This window comes from Rana temporaria, chromosome 3, assembly GCF_905171775.1.
Source record: "Rana temporaria chromosome 3, aRanTem1.1, whole genome shotgun sequence".
NCBI classification, from domain to species: domain Eukaryota; kingdom Metazoa; phylum Chordata; class Amphibia; order Anura; family Ranidae; genus Rana; species Rana temporaria.
In genome coordinates this window covers 345,313,156-345,333,069 of record NC_053491.1, presented here as the reverse complement: position 1 = coordinate 345,333,069, position 19,914 = coordinate 345,313,156, and the positions used below count along the sequence as shown (strand labels likewise).

Here is a 19,914-nt window from a genome sequence, read left to right as displayed (position 1 = left end):
GACGCCTATCAGGAGGAGAGGACGGGAGGAGAGCATGGAAGGAGACACATGGAGGACCCCACTCGTCGCCCGCTGCCCCAGATAGGGCAAGTACCGGGCAGATGGTGAGCGGGCAGGGGGGGGGTCACAGTGGTAGCATTTGATGGGCACAGTGGCGCCATTTGATGGGCACAGTGAGGCTGCAATTGATTTGTTTTTTTTTTCATAACCTTTTAGTTTGTTTGTGCCCCCCCAAAGGAGCATTGCCCCTTGTCCTCTTTGATGACCTTAAAGTGAATAACTCAACATCAAGTTTACTATATGGACATCTTATGTATTTGTACCTGTTGATAATATCCCCCCCCCCCATTTATCTCCTCTTCTCAAGAGAGAATACCTATTTCCTCATAGCTGAGCTCCTCCATGCCTCTTAGTTTGGTTGCCCTTCTTTGCACTTTCTGTTCCCCGATATCCTTTTTAGAACTGGTGCCCAAAACTGAACTGCATACTCCAGATGAGTTTTTACTAATGATTTGCACATTATATTTTTCTCTCTGGAGTCTATACCTCTCTTAATACAAGAAAGGACTTTGCCCGCCTTGGAAACCTCAGCTTTTTTTCAAACTTCTGCTAGAATAGTAGATTGGTAATACCCCTGTAAGTCTATTTTTGCTGTTGGTGTCCAGTTGAGGAGATTATCCTTCACTTGTTGTCTTGGGGATGCAACATGATGTAAGAATTATCTACAAAAGTGAGTTGAATTTTCTTTTTAGACAGTTGTCATCAGAACAGGGGTCCCTCTTTGGGAAGTTTAAAACTCATCCTGTTCTGGAAAACTGATTTTTTTTAAAAATAACACCACTGTCTTTCTCCGTGACAATGGTCATCTGGGAAAATAGGGCAAATTTCCCCAGCAGGGAAAAATATAGAAATAAAAGCCTGACAGAGGTCTTAATCCTTCCCAACGCTATCAAAAACAAAACATGGGTTTGGCTATAAATCCACTTTAGGCCAGAGGGTCAACATAACAGTCAGGCAAATACAGAATGAAAGTCAGAAGGAACTCAGTAATGACAGAGGCCATATTTCTTTCAAGACCGTTTTTACTTTAAGTTTTCTGCTTGGTTTTTACCTTGTGTGGTAGAAGTCTATTGCCACAATTTGTATCCGTCTTCTGAAAAATAAACACTAGGTGGTGCTGCTGCAGCAAGCATGTGACAAGCTTAAAGTGATTTTAGAGGTGTATTTTTTTTTTTTATAAACAAACATGTTACATTTACCTGCTCTGTGCAATGGTTTTGGACAGAGCAGCCCTTAATGTCTTTTTCTGGGGTCAACCGCCGATGCTCCTGTCTCCTCCTCCCTTCTGAGTGCCCCCCTAGCAAGCTGCTGTGCATGCTCAATCCCAAGCTAGGTTGTGTGCATATATTGTGTATTCTCCCTTCTCACAAGATGTGAGCAGCAGGGGCCAATGTTTCCAGCTACTGCCTCTATGTCCTGTGAGGAGAGAGATTAAGCAGAGCTGCTGCTCTTGGGCACTTGTACTGGACTGAGATCGGGCTCGGGTAAGTTTCTGGTGGGCTAGCAATAATTGTCACCTATCCAGCAACATTACTAAGCTATTAAATGCATGCTTGTACTCGGGGGGGGGGGGGGGGGGGGGGACTAGTAGACAACTGAAGGTAAGTCGGCAATGTAAATAAATAGCCCACCTCTCCTCAGGACAGCAGTAGCGGCAGCAGAATAAATCAATAGGTGCAGTGGAGGGCACAGAAGATTGATTCTTTACCAAAGCAATGGTCGGAAGCATGGGCAGTAGGAGATGCAAATATTTTGTTTCTACTTTGATGTAGGCTACTACAGTAAAACCTTGGCTTGCAAGCATAATTCCGAAAACATGCTTTTAATCCAAAAACTCGGATGATTTGTTCCACAACCATTTATTCACAAGTCCTTCAGTTTAGAGTACATATAAAAAGATTATAGCAATATGATTAAGAATATGAGGTTGTGTAACCATAAAACGTTAATCCGCAAATGGAAGCCCCCTCAAGGGGATTAGAAACAAAACCCAGCAGGAACTAAAGCGTATAAAAGAGAAGTGGGGCGCCTCTAAGTGTAGCAATATGGTTACATTTAATGAAGGTACAACATTTAGCAACTCACATGGTTGATGATTAAGAGGCACATCTAAGTATTCAGGTGCCCGGGGGAAAAGCTGTCCACATAGACCATCCTCTGCACTGCCGGCTCTCACCGCTTTAAGTCTGCAATCATGACTACCCTGCAGTAGAGCGATCTGAAAGCGAGGCTTGAACCGCTCGTGGAGCGCAGAGTGGAACAGTTTTACCCCGGGTTACTGCATACTTAGATGTGCCAGTTTTAATCATCAACCATGCAAGTTGCTAAATGTTGTAAATGTACCTTCGTTAAAATGTAACCATATTGCTACACATTTAGAGGCACCTCTCTTCTCTTTTGTGACATGACGCTACTTGTAAATCAAGACAGCGCTCGTTTGTCAAGTCAAAATGTATTTGTCTTGCAAAACACTCAGACCAAGGTATTACTGTATATGCTTTTTTTGTGATAATTTTTTTTTAGGTTTCCTTCCTCGACAGAGCTGCCAGAATGTTCCAATTCTGGCAACTCTTACATAAGAGCACCCCTGTTTTCTGGATTCACAGTAATAATGCAAAAAAATAAAGTAAAGAAAAAACAAATCACACTCCATTTAGTAATTTATTTAATACTACAAAATACCAGCAGCCTTTACATCCATTATGTACATTTAATTAACTGGGAGACATATCAAAACAAGGCAACCGAGGCACTTGAAGTGTACCTGTCCCTTCCAAACCCAAAGGAGGCCATTTTTTGGGGTAGGCTCGCTTTTCAAAAGGTAGGGAAGGTGGGGCTTTAAAACAGTCACATGATGTATTGCAAAATGCAGCAAATATTTTAAATCCTAGTCTCACTGCCTCTACAGGTGGACTGGTGTGGGACTTTTACAGGCTCCAGCTCGTATTCATTTACAGAGGTAGGCGCTGCTTTGTGGTTAAGGGTGGAGATGGGCGTCTGTCTTAGGTTGAAAAGTATTCCATACAAACCTAGCTGGTACAGGCCCTCTCTCTTCCCTATCATACCTCAGCACATAACTCCTGTTGCATGTACAATTGGTTGTAGCATACAAAGGCTTCCTCATAGACCTAGTACGCCACCTAAAAAGGCAAAGAGTTATTCTGCTGCATTTAACATCATTTTGTCACCATTTTCAATAAATTCCTTTAAATTAAATACGAGCTTCCAAAAATAGTCTGCCTTTGGTGTAAGGGGGACAGATAAATGCTAAACTAGCTTAACAATAACTGTTGCTTGTCACCGACTTTATCTAGGTTAGTGTTATGGAGACATGTATACATAACTGGTTCCCATGTATAAAATTATCTTAATTAGGAACTCCCTGTGCAGTCAAAAGTGAACAGACAAATTTTCAGATACCAATTAGGATTTGGAATTGTCTAGTCTGAATACAACTGCTGATCGTAGGCAACACAGGAAATTTATATTTAACAAACTTTTGTTAGGTCCATAGTAAGACCCTGTGGTGTATACTTGTTGGGGTCATCTCTGATTGTTGGAGAAAATTCTTCATGGAATGCCATCTGATCCCAATCACACAGCTTCATTCTAAAGGGAAAAGATGAACAGTTAGTTACCACAGAATTCTTTAATCAATTGCATTCTTTAATTTATTTGCTTAGAAATGTAAAGATTTTTTTTTTTTTTTTGCTGAAATTACTGTTTACAGGGTATAGAGACATAATAGTTAACCGATGCCTTTTAAAAATGATTAAAAATAGATAAAAATCAATCATATAATGGACATACAGTTTGTTTCGTTTTTGCATGCCGTTTCCTACAGGGCAGTGATGGTTTGTAAAACGAAAACTGATTGGTGTTGAGGGGTTTTAGACACACAGTAATCACACCTCCTTGATTAGTGACCACAGAGAGAAAGCTCCCATGACTTTTTTTCATCAGGAAACAGACAACCAGGAAGTGTCCAGAACAGAGCAGTATTACAGCAACATCAGAGCAAAAACTAACAATGAGGACATGAAACCAGGACTGCAGTAAGGTAAAGAAAGCTATTTAGCTAAAAAAAAAAAAAATTCCTTTAGTGACCCTTTAAATGTTTAATGTCATTGGTTTATCAGACAGAAATGTTAAAAAGAAAGATGCACTAATACACACACACACACACACACACACACACACACACGATGGCCAACTGCTTGCTTTGGCCAGTTCCTACACCACTGCAAAATGCCAAATACTTGCGTGCTTATAGCAGACATTAATCAGACATTTAATGGACAGTGCCAATATGGCGCAAACTGTCAGAGTTGGAGGTCAGCTTCGGACCTGTAATGAAGTTGGCCAGCTTGAACATGTATTGCAACAAAAAGCCGAGGCCCAAAAAAAAATTAAATGACACAAATATAAAATTTTCACAAAGTCTGCTGCTTGAGCGTTTTTAGAACTTTTTGTCAGATGTTACTATGGTATAACTGAAGTATAATTACAATAAACAATGCAATTTAAATGCATTTTTTGCTGTGAAAATGACAATGGTCCCAAAAATGTGTCAAAATTGTCCGATGTGTCCGCCATAATGTCGCAGTCACGAAAAAAATCGCCGCCAATAGTAGTAAAAAAAATAAAAACTAATAAAAATGCAATAAAACTATCCCCTATTTTGTAAACGCTATAAATTTTGCGCAAACCAAATCGATAAACACTTATTGCGATTTTTTTTTTTACCAAAAATAGGTAGAAGAATACGTATCGGCCCAAACATTTTTTTCAAAATTGTCGTTCTATTTTTGTTTATAGCGCAAAAAATTAAAACCGCAGAGGTGATCAAATACCACCAAAAGAAAGCTCTATTTGTGGGCAAAAAAGGACGCCAATTTTGTTTGGGAGCCACGTCGCACGACCACGCAATTGTCTGTTAAAGCGACGCAGTGCCGAATCGCAAAACCTGGCCTGGGCATTTAGCTGCCTAAAGGTCCGGGGCTTAAGTGGTTAAAGAAGATTGACCACAAGTTCTCAATGAGATTAAAGTCTGGGAAGTTTCCTGGCCATGGACCCAATTATTCAATATATTTGTTTTGTTCCCCAAGCCACTTAGTTATCACTTTAGCCTTATGGCAAGGTGCTCCATCATACTGGAAAAGGCATTGTCCATAACCAAATTGTTCTTGGATAAATGGGAAAAGCTGCTCTCGAAGGATGTTTTTATACCATTCTTTATTCATGGCTGTGTTCTTAGGCAAAATTGTGAGTGAGCCCATTCCCTTGGCTGAAAAGCAACCCCACACATGAATGGTCTCAGGATGCCTTACTGTTAGCATGATACAGGACTGATTGTAGAGCTGACCTTTTCTTCTTTTCCGGATGCCCCAAACAATCGGAAAGGAAATTCAGAGAAAATGACTTTACCCCAGTCCTCAGCAGTGTAATTAATCCCTGTTCCTTTTGCAGAATATCAGTCTGTCCCTGATGTTTTTCCTGGAGAGAAGTGGCTTGCCTATGCTGCCCTTCTTGACACCAGTCTTCTCCTCACTGTGTGTGCAGATGCACTCACACCTGCCCCTTGCCATTCCTGAACAAGCTCTGCACTGGTGGTGCCCCCGATCCTGCAGCTGAATCAACTGTACGAGAGGTTCCTGGCGCTAGCTGAACGTTCTTAGGTGCCCCGAAACCTCCTTCACAAATGCAGTGGAAAGGTTTTTTTATGGGATTAAGGTAATATTCATGGCAAAGAGGGACTTGATCACTCTTCATAACATTCTGGGGTATATGCAAATTGCCATCACAAAAACTGAGGTAGCAGACTTTGTGAAAATTAAGATTTGTGTCATTATCAAAACTTTTGGCCACTGCTGAAAAGTTTACAACCCCAAATCCTTGTTTTTATGAAAAAGTTGTTTAGAAGCAAGGCTCCGCTCACATATATATGTGAATTGGATGAGTTTTGAAACGGATGACATGTAAAACAAACTGGCTTTCTAAGGAGCCAGTTCACATATATGGTGCATTCGTAAGGTATTCGCAGCGCTCTACTTTTTCCACATTTTGTTATGTTATGGCCTTATTCCAAAATTGATTATATTCATTATTTTCCTCATAATTCAACAAAACAATACCCCATAATGACAACGTGAAAGAACTTTGTTTGATATCTTTGCAAATTTATATATATATATATATATATATATATATATATATATATATATATATATATATATATATATATATATATATATATATATATATATATATATATATATATATATATATATATAAAGTATTCATAGCCCTTGTCATGACACTCAAAATTGAGATCAGGTGCATACTGTTTCCACCGATCGTCGGTTCACACTGGGGAGACACGACTTGAGCATGAACCACAGGGCGATCTGGGGCGATTTACAACACGACTTGAAGTCGTCTCCAGGACAGGAGACTTTCCAGTGGCCAATCAAACAACAATCAGCTCTAGGGGAGAGAGGGGGAGGGAGAGGTTTGCCTGAGAAATGTATGTTATCTTCCTGGAAAGTCGCTTCAGTTAAGACAGTGATCAGACTTGGAGGCGACTTCCATTGAAATCAATGGGTACAAATCGCCTACAAGTCAGATTGAAGTAGTACGGGAACCTCTTCTGAAATCGGAGCGACTCCAGTCGTGTGTATTAACACCGCTCCCATTCACTTACATTGTTTTTCTCTACAGCGCGACTTGGGACGACTTGGGACGACCTCAAGTCGGATCCCAAGTCGCCCCAGTGTGAACCGACTCAGAGGTTTCAACAATTTGATTAGAATCAACCTGTGGTAAATTCAGTTTATTGGACAAGATTTGGAAAAGCACACACCTGTCTATACAAGGTCCCACAGCAGCAGCGTAAGGAGAACCTTCAGAGGCCCGATGCAAGAAACCATGAAGGGCCCCTGACCCGTATTATGATTGGGGTGGGCAGTATGATAGGGGAAGTGTGACAGCAGAGGGCAGTATGATGGGGGTATTGCGACAGGTGGGGGGGCAGTGTGACGAGTAGGAGGGAGTGTGACAGGAGGGGACAGTATGACAGGGGGCTATTGTGACAAGAGGGGGGGCAGTGTAACAAGAGGGGGGGCAGTATGATGAGAGTAGTGTGACATGAGAAGGGTAAATATGACAGAAGGGGGCAGAATGAAGGAGGGGCAGTATGACAGGAAGTTATTATGACAAGGGGGCAGTGTGACAAGTGGGGGACAGTGTGATAAAAGAGGGTCTGTGTGGCATGTGGGGGGGGGCAGTGTGGCAGGTAGGGGGGCCAGTGTGACAGTCGATGGGACAGTGTCACAAGAGGGGGGGGGCAGTGAGACAGGTGGGCATTGTTATAGTAAGATGCACAGAATGCTCAGGTCCCAAACTTACCTTACAGGAAAAACCTAGATGCAAAACGGCTAGGAGTTCACTTACCGTTTTATACAGTGGAGAGGGCCTCTGACCCAGGCATGCATCGGCAAAAGTACAAGCAGAGCGACTCACTTATGCACTGAATCTGGTGCCTGCCCAGGTCTGAGGCACCTCGTCTCTCCACTGTATACAACTGACACTCAGGAAGTGAACTGCTAGTTGGTATTCTGTGACAGTGAACAGTGCACAGTGAACTCCATCATCCGTAAATAAAAGAAGTTTGGAACCACCAGGACTCTTCCCAGAGTGGGCCACCTGGTCAAACTGAGCAATTGGGGAGAAGGGCCTTAGTCAGGGAGTCCACCAAGAACCCAATGGTCACTCTGACAGAGCTCCAGTGTTTCTCTGTGGAGAGAGGCGAACCCTCTAGAAGAACAACCATCTCTTCAGCACTCCACCAATCAGGCCTGTATGGTAACGTGGCCAGACAGAAGCCACTTCTCAGTTAAAGGCACATTACAGCCTGTCTGGAGTTTGCCAAAAGGCACCTGAAGGACTCTCAGACCATGAGAAACAAAATTCTCTGGTCTGATGAAAAAAAGATTGAACTCTTTGGTTTGAATGGCAGGTGTGATGTCTGGAGGCACCATTCATGTGGCCATCATGGTGTGGGGATGTTTTCCAGCTGCAGGAACTGGGAGACTAGTACGGATTGAAGGAAAGATTAAAACAGCAATGAACAGAGACACCCTTGATGAAAACCTGCTCCAGAGCACTCTGGACCTCAGATTGGGACAAAGGTTCATCTTCCAACAGGATAACGACCCTGAGCACACAGCCAAGATAACAAAGAAGTGGCTATGGGACAACTTTGTGAATGTCCTTGAGTGACCCCCCAGAGCCCAGACTTCAACCCGATTGAACATCTCTGGAGAGATCTGAAAATGCCTGTGCACAGATGCTCCCCATCCAACCTGATGGAGCTTGAGAGGTCCTGCAAAGAATGGGAAAAACTGCCCAAAAATAGGTGTGCCAAGCTTGTAGCATCATACTCAAAAAGACTTGAGGCTGTAATTGGGGCCAAAGAGGCTTCAACAAAGTATTGAGCAAAGGCTGTGAATACTTATGCACATGTGATTTTTTTTTTTTAATTTGCAAAGATTTCAAACTTCTTTCACGTTGTCATTATGGATTTCAGGTTTGTAGACTTTTGAGGAAAATAAATGAATTGAATCCATTTTGGAATAAGGCTGTAACATAACAAATTTGTGAAAAAGTGAAGCGTTGTGAATACTTTCCAGATTCACTGTATGTGGTGTAGTGGCAGTGCGAATTCTCTGCAAATTTGAAAAGAGCCCTGTGTGCATTTTCTGAGCACTGTAGTGTGATGCAGAAGCAAATTCCATACTCATTGCCCTCTATGGAAACGCATCTAAATTGCACATCTGGTCAGTTTTGAACACAACTGCAATGAGAAAAAAAAGAAAAAAAAACTGCGTGATGTGAAGTGCTGGCTCATATTAAAGAATGAACAGTGTGCAACTGATCCTAACACATTTTAACTCTGTGGGTGAGTTGGTGTAAAATGAACAGAACGGCAAGCAAAAGGTCAGAGGATTCTAAACTGTAAGTTATGCTGCACCAGAGTTCTTAAAAAAGCTGTAAGGAAGAAATATGAAGGCTATCATTATTGACATTTCCACTCGAAATTACAAGTTCCACGGCTATCATGCTGATCTAAACGCTTCAAGTACTTTTATAGTAAAAAGGTCCTTAATCAAGCTTGCCAATTAGGAGTTCTGAAGTTTTTTCCCCATTATGGTCAGTGTCTAAGAAACTACTGAATTCAGATATAGTCAAGAATCCAGCACTTTCAGAATGAGGTCTGCAAAGGCAGCCCCCGCTTTTCTTCCAGTACGGGCGTCTTTTTGTTTTACTGATCATTCATTGTATGGATACTAGAAGTAATTAATGTTTTGTTTGGAATAACATGTACAGTGGTTAGAAAAGTCTACACACCCCCTTAAGAGCCGGTTCACACTGGGGCAGCACAACTTGCCGAGCGACTTAGCAAGGCTATCTGCCCGTGACTTGCAAAATGACTTCTTTATTGAAGTCAATGCAAGTCGCCCTGAAGTCATCCCAAAGTAGTACAGGAACCTTTTCCTGAGTCGGAGCGACTTGAGTCTTTCCTATTAGAACGATTCCTTTGTACAGAACGGAGCGCGACTTGTTAGGCGGCTAAGTCAACCTGACGAGTCGCTCCTGTGTGAGCGGCTCATAAATATCAGGTTACTGCCTAAAAAAATGAGACAAAGATAAATCATTTCAGAATTTTTTCCACCTTTAATGTGACCTTAAGACTGTACAACTCAGTTGAACAACAAACTGAAATCTTTTAGGTGGAGGGAAGTAAAAATAAAATAATATGGTTGCATACGTGTGCACACCCTTACACTAGTACTTTGTTAAAGCACCTTTTGATTTTATTACAGCACTCTGTCTTTTTGGGTATGAGTCTATCAGCATGGCACATCTTGACTTGGCAAGATTTGCCCACTCTTTGCAAAAACACTTCAAATCTGTCAGATTGCGTAGGGCATCTCCGGTGCATGGCCCTCTTCAGATGTTCAATCGGATTCAGGTCTGGACTCTGGCTGGGCCATTCCAAAACTTGAATCTTCTTCTGGTGAAGCCATTCCTTTGTTGACTTGGATGTATGTTTTGGGTCATTCTAATGCTGAAAGGTGAAGTTCCTCTTCACATTCAGCTTTCTAGTAGAAGCCTGTAGGTTTTGTGCCAATATTGACTGGTATTTGGAACTGGTCATAATTTCCTCTACCTTGACTAAGGTAGATCCAGCTGAAAAAAAAAAAAAACAGCCCCAAAGCATGCTGCCACTACCATGATTCACTGTGGGTATGGTGTTCTTTTGGTGATGTGCAGTGTTGTTTTTTGGAATTATAGACAAAAAAGTTCAACCTTGGTTTCATCAGACCATAACACATTTTCCCACATGCTTTTGGGAGACTTCAGATGTGTTTTTGCAAAAATTAGCCGGCTTGGATGTTTTTTTTCGTAAGAAAAAACCTTAGTTAGACTTACCGGTAACGGTATTTCTATGAGTCTTTCAGGACAGCACCTGGAGAGAGAGCGCAGCTCCACCCACTTCCCAGGAAACACTGCAGTCAATGCTATAAATTCCGCCCCCTTCCACCATGGCCTCAGTTGTTCACGAGTACCTCCGGCCACGCTGAAATTAGATAAGCAGAACATAGAAACTACACACATTAGCATATATATATATATTATCTTTAATAATAAAAGGGCGGGTTATCGGTGCTGTCCTGAAAGACTCATAGAAATACCGTTACCGGTAAGTCTAACTAAGGTTTTCTCACCTCGTCTTTCAGGACAGCACCTGGAGATGATAACCGAGTACTTACTCTAGGGTGGGACCACCGCTTGCAGGACCTTCCTGCCAAAAGACTGCTCTGACACAGAGAGCAAATCCATCCTATAATGACGAGCAAAGGTGGAAAAGCTCGTCCACGTTGCCGCTTTACAGATGTGTTCTGGTGAAGCTCCAGCCCGTTCTGCCCAGGAAGTTGCCACCGCCCTAGTAGAATGGGCCATTACTCCCGGAGGGGGATCCAAACCTTTAGCTTTGTATGCCTCATGGATAGCCATGCGTAACCATCTAGCCAGAGTACTCTTGGAAGCCCCATGCCCCTTGCGGGATCCTGAAAACAGAACGAAAAGCGAATTCGCCTTTCTGTACTCGCTAGAGACCTCTAGATAGCGTCTAATGCATCTCCTGACATCTAAGGAATGGAATTCTCTCTCCTTCGGACAAGAAGGAGTTGGACAAAAGGTAGGTAACACTATTTCCTGCGTCCTATGAAATACTGACACTACCTTCGGAAGAAAACTCGGATCAGTTCTTAATACTACCCTATCAGGGAAGATTGACAAAAAAGGCTCCAAAACGGAAAGCGCCTGAAGCTCGCTAATCCTCCTTGCTGAGGTGACCGCCACCAAAAGCACCAATTTTAAAGTTAGAAACTTTACAGAGGCGTCTACCAGTGGTTCGAAGGGTTTTTGAGTCAAACCCCCCAGGACCACTGATAAATCCCACTTGGGGAAAAATTTAAACGGGGAAGGCCTAGCCCTGGCTAAGGCCTTAAAAAATCTGATGACATAGGGCTCTAGAGATAAACGTCTCTCTAGAAACACTGACAAAGCCGCCACCTGCGCTTTTAAGGTGCTGGCTGCCAGACCCTTATCCATACCGTCTTGTAAAAACTCCAAGACGGAACAAGTATTCAAAGGAGAATAATTTTTAACTTCACACCAAGAATTGAAAACTTTCCAAGTCTTGAAATAGATGGCCCTCGTGACCTCTTTCCTACTACTAAGTAGCGTATCTACCAACCGTTTGGAAAGACCCTTCCTGCTAAGAATCGGCTCTTCAGTAACCAGGCCGTGAGCCTTAACCGACTCACGTCTGGATGCAGTAGAGGGCCCTGAAAAAGTAGATCTCTTCTGACTGGTAGAACCCAGGGGTCTTCTACCGCCAGTTCCAACAGACTCGAAAACCAAGGCCTCTTGGGCCAGTATGGGGCTATCAGGATCAGAGTAGTCTTCTCCTCCTGAAGCTTCCGTAACACTAAGGGAATGATCTGAACCGGGGGGAAGGCATAGCACAGGCGGAAGGGCCAGCGTTGAACTAACGCATCTAGACCCTCTGCCTGATCCATTCTGTTTAGAGAGAAATAAGCTGGAACCTTGGCATTGGACTGGGCCGCGAACAGGTCTATCTGAGGAGTTCCCCACTTGTTTACTAGCTCTTGGAAGACCTCCGGGCATAAACACCACTCCGATTCCAGAACCCTTGTCCGACTTAAAAAGTCTGCCAGCATGTTTAGGCTGCCTTTTAGGTGTACTGCCGATAGGGAAGCCAAGTTCACCTCTGCCCAGGACAGAGTCTGTAAGGCCAGACCGAGGAGTACTCTGCTTCTCGTGCCCCCCTGTCTGGAAACATACGCCACTGCTGTGGCGTTGTCTGACAGAATCTGGACATGTTGGTCCAGAATCAGCTCCTGAAAGGCCCTTAGCCCTAACCAAATGGCCCTGAGTTCCCTCCAATTGGAGGACCTTCTGGACTCTTCCCTCGTCCAGGATCCCTGTGCCATCTGCCCGTCCAGGTGAGCACCCCAACCCCACGAACTCGCGTCCGTAGTTAGGACCCTTGTAGTGGGGAAGGACCAAGACAGACCTAGGCGCAGATTTGCCTGGCCTCTCCACCACCAAAGTTTCCTCTTCACTGAAGACGGAACTCTGAATCTCTTCTCTAGGGATTCCCCCTGGGTCCAATTCTGAAGGATCACCTGTTGTAGGTCCCTTGAATGGAGCCGAGCCCACTGCACCGCCGGAATGGCGGCCGTGAGTAAGCCCATAGTGGACATGGCTGAGCGCACAGAAATCGGCACATTCGTCTGAATTGTCTTCACCGCAGCCTGAACTTTCTCTATCTTTTCTTCTGGAAGAAAGATTTTCCCCTGAACAGAGTCTATAACGTATCCTAGAAAGACTATCCTCTGGGAGGGTACTAGACTTGACTTTTCTTTGTTCAGGATCCAACCGAGCCCTTCCAAATGAGCCTGGGTCCTCCTCAGGTCCAGGAGAAGCTGCTCCTCCGACTTGGCGAACAGCAGGAGGTCGTCCAAGTATGGAATTATAGAAATCCCCCTGAGCCTTAGGGGTGCCAAGGCCTCTGCCACCACTTTTGAAAAGACTCTGGGAGAGGAGGAAAGGCCGAATGGGAGGGCTCTGAATTGAAAATGTCTCACCCCGCTCTCTGTTCTGATGGCTAGACGCAGATGGCGCTGGGAGGAAGTCCTGATCGGGACGTGCAAATAAGCATCCCTTAAATCTATTGAGGCTAGAAAGCACCCCAGGGGAAGAAGCTTTCTCACCGAGTATATAGAGTCCATGCGGAATCTCTTGTACCGGATAGCTAGATTCAGGACCTTCAGGTTTAAAATTAACCTGAATTTGCCCGACGGCTTCTTTACAAGGAATATATGGGAATAACAGCCCTCCCCCTGTTCTCTCTGGGGAACTGGCGTAATCACCCTCTGTTGGAGAAAATCCTCCACCAATGTCAGCATAGCCTGAGACTTCTCTTGCTCCCTGGGCAATTGGGTCACATAAAACCGCGACGGAGGCTTTCCCGAAAACTCCAGTGCGTATCCCTCTGCAATCAGCTTGAGCACATACGGACTGGACGTCGCCTCTACCCACTGTGGAAGGAAGGCTTGGAGCCGACCACCCACAGCTGGGAGACCGTCACTGGGGCTTAGCAGGTTGGCTGGGGGAGCGAAATAACACCCCAGGCTTCCCGCGGCCCCTCTGGGACCGCCAGGGTCTACCACCCTGACCTCTTTGTGCCTCCTTAGGACCCTTGGCTTGGAAAAAAGGACGAAAATTTTTCTTGGGCCCCCGAATCTACCTTTTTTAAAGGAAGAGCCTTCTTTCTATCCGCCGTCCTATCTAGGACGGTGTCTAGTCCTGTGCCAAAAACCAAGTCTCCTTCAAAAGGTAACCCACACAGTTTCAGCTTAGAGGCTGTGTCCCCCTGCCAGGTCTTAACCCATAAGGCCCTTCTGGTTGAATTTATCAACGCCGAGGATCTGGCGGAGAGCTTCACGGATTCAGCCGAAGCATCCGCTATATAGCCTACCGCTTTCATAAGGACTGGAAAGGACTCCAAAAGCTCTCTACGAGAGGTACCGGCCTCAATGTGACCTTTGAGCTGATCCAGCCAATGCTCAAGGTTTCTGGCCACCACAGTGGATGCCATAGCTGGTTTAAGATTAATCAAGGAGGTATCCCAGGCTTTTTTGAGCAGGCTATCTGCTCTTTTATCCAGGGGATCCTTAAGGGCACCTGTATCCTCAAAAGCTAGGTCCGTATTGCGGGAAACTTTTGAGAATGCTGCATCCAGTTTAGGCCTTTTATTCCAGGCCTGCGTTGGATCTTCATCGAAAGGAAATCTCCTTTTCAGAGATTTAGAAAAGAAGGGTGCCTTCTCTGGGTCCTTCCATTCTCTTTTAATTGTCTCAGACAATACTTTATGTACCGGGAAGGTGCGATGTTTTACCTCATCCAAACCCTGGTACATCCTGTCATGCAACGACAGCTGAGTCGCATCTTCTTTAATGTTTAGGGTAGAATGAATTGTCCTTAATAGGTCATCAACCTCCTCTAAGGACAGTTTATAGCGTGAGGAAGAAGTATCCTTTTCTTCTTCATCCTCCGCCTCTGATCCTGAAATAGCATTTTCAGGTTCCTCCTCCTCGGACTCACTGTCTAACCTTCTAGATGTGGAGGGGGTACTGGCCCTGGCCTTAGATCCTTTGGTCGGACCCTTGTCCAGGAAGGAGCGAAAAGACTGGAAAGTCTGGTGCAACTCCTCCCTAAATGAAGAGAGCAACTCCCCCGTTCCCTTGACGGTGGTCTGCTCAGAGGCCGAACTAGTAGAGGCTTCCCCCCTGACAATCTCCGCAATACAAGTTTTGCATAAAGGTTTGGTCCAGTTCCCTTTAAGGGAAGCTTTACAAGTAGCACACCGCTTCTTGGAAGGAGGAGGCTCTACCACTTTAAGTTTTTCTTTAACTTTCTGAAACGACACAAAGGACAACAACGCTATGTTTAACCTTTGTACGCCAGCCAACAAAACACACAAGTGCACACAGCTAGTGAACAAATAAAAAACCAGCACCCATCACCACTGTACCAAAAAAAAAACTACACGCACCCACAGAAGTGACTAGGGTGAGTGAGGCAGGCTCCCCTCCCCCGAAGGGGCAGAAAAGAGGGACATAACAACACCCTGGTACATTGACCCTCGCTGGGTCTCCTACCTGGGCCGGGCTGGTGCTTGTGGCTCCTGCTCCCGCCACCTCCGCTGCGTCTTCTGGCTCCATGGTCCCAGAACGCTGCGGGCGTGCGACAGCTGTTTTAAATCTCCCGGGTTCCTCTCGCCGCTGCGAGACCCGGAAATAGCACCGCCGAAGCTCACTCCCCCTCTTGCGTTCCAGGCGGCCGGAACCGGAAGCCGCCACGCGCCGCCGGAAGTCCCGCCTCCACCCGGAAAGGACGTCACTACGCCCTCCGCTCCGGAGCCTCGTATGCCGGAAGGACGGCACCTGACCGTCCCCCCGCAAGCAACGATGCCCGGACTAAGGGAGCGGGACCTCCAGCAGCCTCTGTCCTCGCCGGACCGAAGAGGAGAAGCACCCGACCTTCACCCGCGCGTCAGGGGAGAAGTCGGGTCCGCCTCTGGAGGATCACCTCCTAACCTAAAACACCGGTATGCTCAAAACAATCCACCTTCCCCGCCTGGGGAGAGAACAGCACACCCCTGGTTCCCTGCAGCGCTTCCACCATGGCCGGAGGAAACACTACAACTGAGGCCATGGTGGAAGGGGGCGGAATTTATAGCATTGACTGCAGTGTTTCCTGGGAAGTGGGTGGAGCTGCGCTCTCTCTCCAGGTGCTGTCCTGAAAGACGAGGTGAGAAAAGTCTTCCATCTTGCCACACTACTCCATAGCCCAGACATATGAAGAATACGAAAGATTGTACCACACAGCCAGTACTTGCCAGATATTCCTGCAGCTCCTTTAATGTTGCTGTAGGCCACTTGGCAGCCTCCCTGACCAATTTTCTTCTCATCTTTTCATAAATTTTTAGAGGGACGTCCAGTTCTTGGCAATTTCACCATTGTGCCATATTTTCTCTACTAAATAATGACTGTCTTCACTGCGTTTCATGGTGTATCTAATGCCTTGGGAATTCTTTTGTACCCTTTTCCTGACTGATATTTTTTTAAGAATGAGAGCCCTCTAAAGCTTTGGAAGCTCTCTGCGGACTATGGCTTTTGTTGTAGGATGTGACTAAGAAAAAGTCAGGAAAGACCTACTAGAACAGCTGAACTTTATTTGGGCTTAATCAGAGACACTCTAAATGATGGCAGGTGTGTACCAACTCCTATTTAAACATCAATTTAAGGCTGGGTTCACACTAGTGTGATTCGGGAACCCTGCGAATCCACCGCTGGTTCCCGCAACACATGGCATTTGTGAATGAAACACAGGTTTCCTGCACTGTGTTGTGGTGTGAACGAACCCTGCAAGAAACAAAACCAACTTTTGCTTGCATTATTCACTTTCAATCCAAAGATTTGCCCTGCAGTACTTTTTCTGCCTCTAGATGTTCTCAGTCTGATGGCCAGCATCATTTACCCACTTTATTTAACCCTAGGTCATCCTGGACCTGACCCAGCCTATGACAGGACAGCGAAAGGATAAGCAGCACAGTGGGAGCAAATTTTTCCCCTTCACATTGTTTTCCTCATATCAGCATGTTTTTTTTGTCAGCACATTAACTGATGACTTACTGTACTGCTCCTTCCTCTCATACTCTTTGCTGTACAGGAGCTGCAAGAGGTTGACAGCAAGTAAAATGCAGGTACTTACACTGGTTGGATTAACCCTTCGGCTCTAGCGGGAGGGGGTTAACATGTGTTACTGACAAGCAGACTTGTCTGTTAGATGAAAGCAGTCCGGTGCCTCCAGATTGCTTTCATACCCCTCCAGATAACGTGCAACCCTGCATACACCCCCGCCACGTAGCCAGGGTTCTGCTTGACCATCCACGGGCCATAGACTGGCATAACGGGTGCTGCCAGATGGAAAGGGGGAGCTGAGCCAACACGTCCACTCTCATCCAAAGCTTGTCACTGACCCAGAAAACGACAGGTTTGATGTCACATCCGGGTCACCCTGGACGTTTCCCTTGCTAGCATGGCTGGGAAAGAATGTGATGCGATGTGCTCAGCACTGCATTAAAATTCAGTGACGCACAGGGAACACATCCAGGGTCTTTTAAACCCTGGATGTCTCACTAAAGAGTACCTGTCAGCAAAAAAAAACAACATAGGGGACGTTGTAATTAAAAGAAAAAAAAAAAAAAAAAAAAGTTACACCCAAACATATATCCCCCCCCCCCCCCCCCAAGGCCCACCCCCACATAATCACATGCGCAAGGGGTGCCTATACATAAAAACGTTGATTGCAATACATATTGCCACACACACAGGAGAGAGCAATGTTTCTAGCACCTGACCTCCTCCATAAAACAAACCCGATGACCTAGGGGGCTTTTAAAAGCATCGCCTATAGAAAATATACAGTACTGAAGTTTGTCGCCATTTTACAGGTGCAAGCAGTTTGACATGTTGGGTATCTATTTACTCAGTGTAACCCCACTCATTTGACCATGAAATCAGATAATTTATTGCATCTGTGGGCCCTAAAATAAAACTTGTGTATTTTTACTGAAATTTTGCTTTCCTTAGACCTCTGAGGTAAGATCATGTAACATACAAAATTGGAACTACCATTTTATTCTCTTGGGTGCCTGCTTTCAGAAAATATAGAGGGCCGGATTCAGCAAGAATTTACGCCGGCGTATCTATAGATTCGCCGCGTAAATTCAAAGCTGTGTCGGCGTATCTTCTTTCTGTATTCAGAAAGCAAGATACGCCGAAATTAGGCTAAGATCCGACTGGCGTAAGTCTCTTACGCCGTCGTATCTTAGGGTGCATATTTACGCTGGCCGCTAGGTGGCGCTTCCGTCATTTTCGGCGTAGAATATGCAAATGATCTAGACACGCCGATTCACAAACGTACATGCGCCCGGCAAAATTTTTTTACGTCGTTTGCGTAAGGCTTTTCCGGTGTAACGTTGCTCCTGCTTCTATGAGGCGTACGCAATGTTAAGTATGGACGTCGTTCCCGCGTCAAATTTTGAATGTTTTACGTCGTTTGCGTAAGTCGTTCGCGAATAGGGCTCGACGTAATTTACGTTCACGTCGAAACCAATACGTCCTTGCGGCATACTTTGGAGCAATGCACATTGGGATATGTACACGGATGGCGCATGCGCCGTTCGTAAAAAACGTCCATTACGTCGGGTCACCCATTTACATAAAACACCCCCCCCTCATCCTCATTTGAATTAGGCGCGCTTACGCCGGCCCCATTTACGCTACGCCGCCGTAACTTAGGAGGCAAGTGCTTTGTGAATACAGCACTTGCCTCACTTACTTACGGCGGCGTAGCGTAAATACGATACGCTATGCCGCCGTAACAATGCGCGATTCTACCCGAATCTAGCCCAGAATGTTTTAGTGGTTTGAGGCAATCTTCAGGCCCAAAATTATTTTTATTAGCGTGTGTTGTCAAAACAGCTCTGGCAGCGCAAGGGTTCATTTTTGATTTAATGATGACAGAGCTGCATTCATTTGTATCTTTTATATTTTCCCAGAGTTCTGTTTGAAAGTTAATGATACAAATGTGTCCAAATGAATTGTTTGGTCAGTTTTACTAGAGAAAAAAGGGAATACAATAATAATGGCTGGCGTGTCCATCACATATAGCCTTCCTTCATCTCAGTTACAATACAGGAATCTGCAACCCTCTCCCAGACTCTGTGATTAAGCTCTTGACAGATTAAAAGGTGTTGGTGTGCAGATGATCAGGTGGAAACAGCCTCTGTACTGAATAATACCAATAAATATTCATATATGATTTTACGATGTAGGGCGACTTCTTTTTTCTCCTTGGATGGTTAGGACTATGGAGCGGGTGGCAAATCACTTGAAGCCAGTGCCCATCGTTCGGGGAAGCAGGGGGTAACTGCCTTAAGAGGAGTAATATAGTTTCTCTGCATCATGGCTTTATCTAGATGCATTTTCAAAGTGGCACATGTGCACAGGGGATTTTCGGATTATGGCTCGGCAGCCGCCTGACCATGCCGGAAAGAAGTCTCCCCGCGCATTCGCGGGAGTGACGACATTGCGGCTCCAGCCACTCACAGCGCTGGAGTCGCGATACCCGGAAGACACGCCGAGGCGGAAGACACGCCGAGGGCGAAATGTCAGCTGCCTCGGCTTCTAAGGTAAGCATTTCATAATGAGCTAGTATGTGGTGCATGTGGGTTTACTACCGCTTTAATGCATGAAAAAAAAAAAACCACACACCTGCAGCGTTTTCTGCCAGGCAGCGCGCCACAACGAACACTATGAAAATAGTTACCATATGCTAGTTCCTTTCATTCTGTAGTTCAGTCCTTACAGCCCAGGTATTTTGCCTCTTTTCCAGTCTTCTTCAGGGTCTCCAACAATTGGTCCGCTGAGTGTTGGTCAGATTGTATCAGCACTTTCTTGTTCGGCAAGTCAATTTCATACTTCACATCTATAAAAGGAAAGAAGCCTACATTAATGCCTCCATTCAAAAGGGTCGTTTTTTGTTATGTTGTATACAGCCAGGCTGTAGCACAAACCAGTTCTTGTATCTCTGTGACGTGTCTCTAGGACATTAGATCCTAACCAAAGG

The 19,914-nt window shown here is 45.1% G+C and overlaps 1 protein-coding gene across 2 annotated transcripts in view; it reads right to left on the bottom strand.

The window, feature by feature from the left end:
- Positions 1-2,707: 2,707 nt before the first annotated feature.
- The window catches only part of ATOX1 (antioxidant 1 copper chaperone), a 40,317-nt gene continuing 23,110 nt past the window's right edge, over positions 2,708-19,914 (bottom strand). For both annotated transcript variants that reach the window (XM_040345123.1, XM_040345124.1), the window contains exons 3-4: positions 19,615-19,773; positions 2,708-3,669 (exon numbers count right to left, since the gene is read on the bottom strand). In XM_040345123.1, the coding sequence (XP_040201057.1) occupies positions 19,643-19,773 (131 nt within the window). In that variant the 3' untranslated portion in view covers positions 2,708-3,669; positions 19,615-19,642. The remainder of the gene's footprint in view (positions 3,670-19,614; positions 19,774-19,914) is intronic.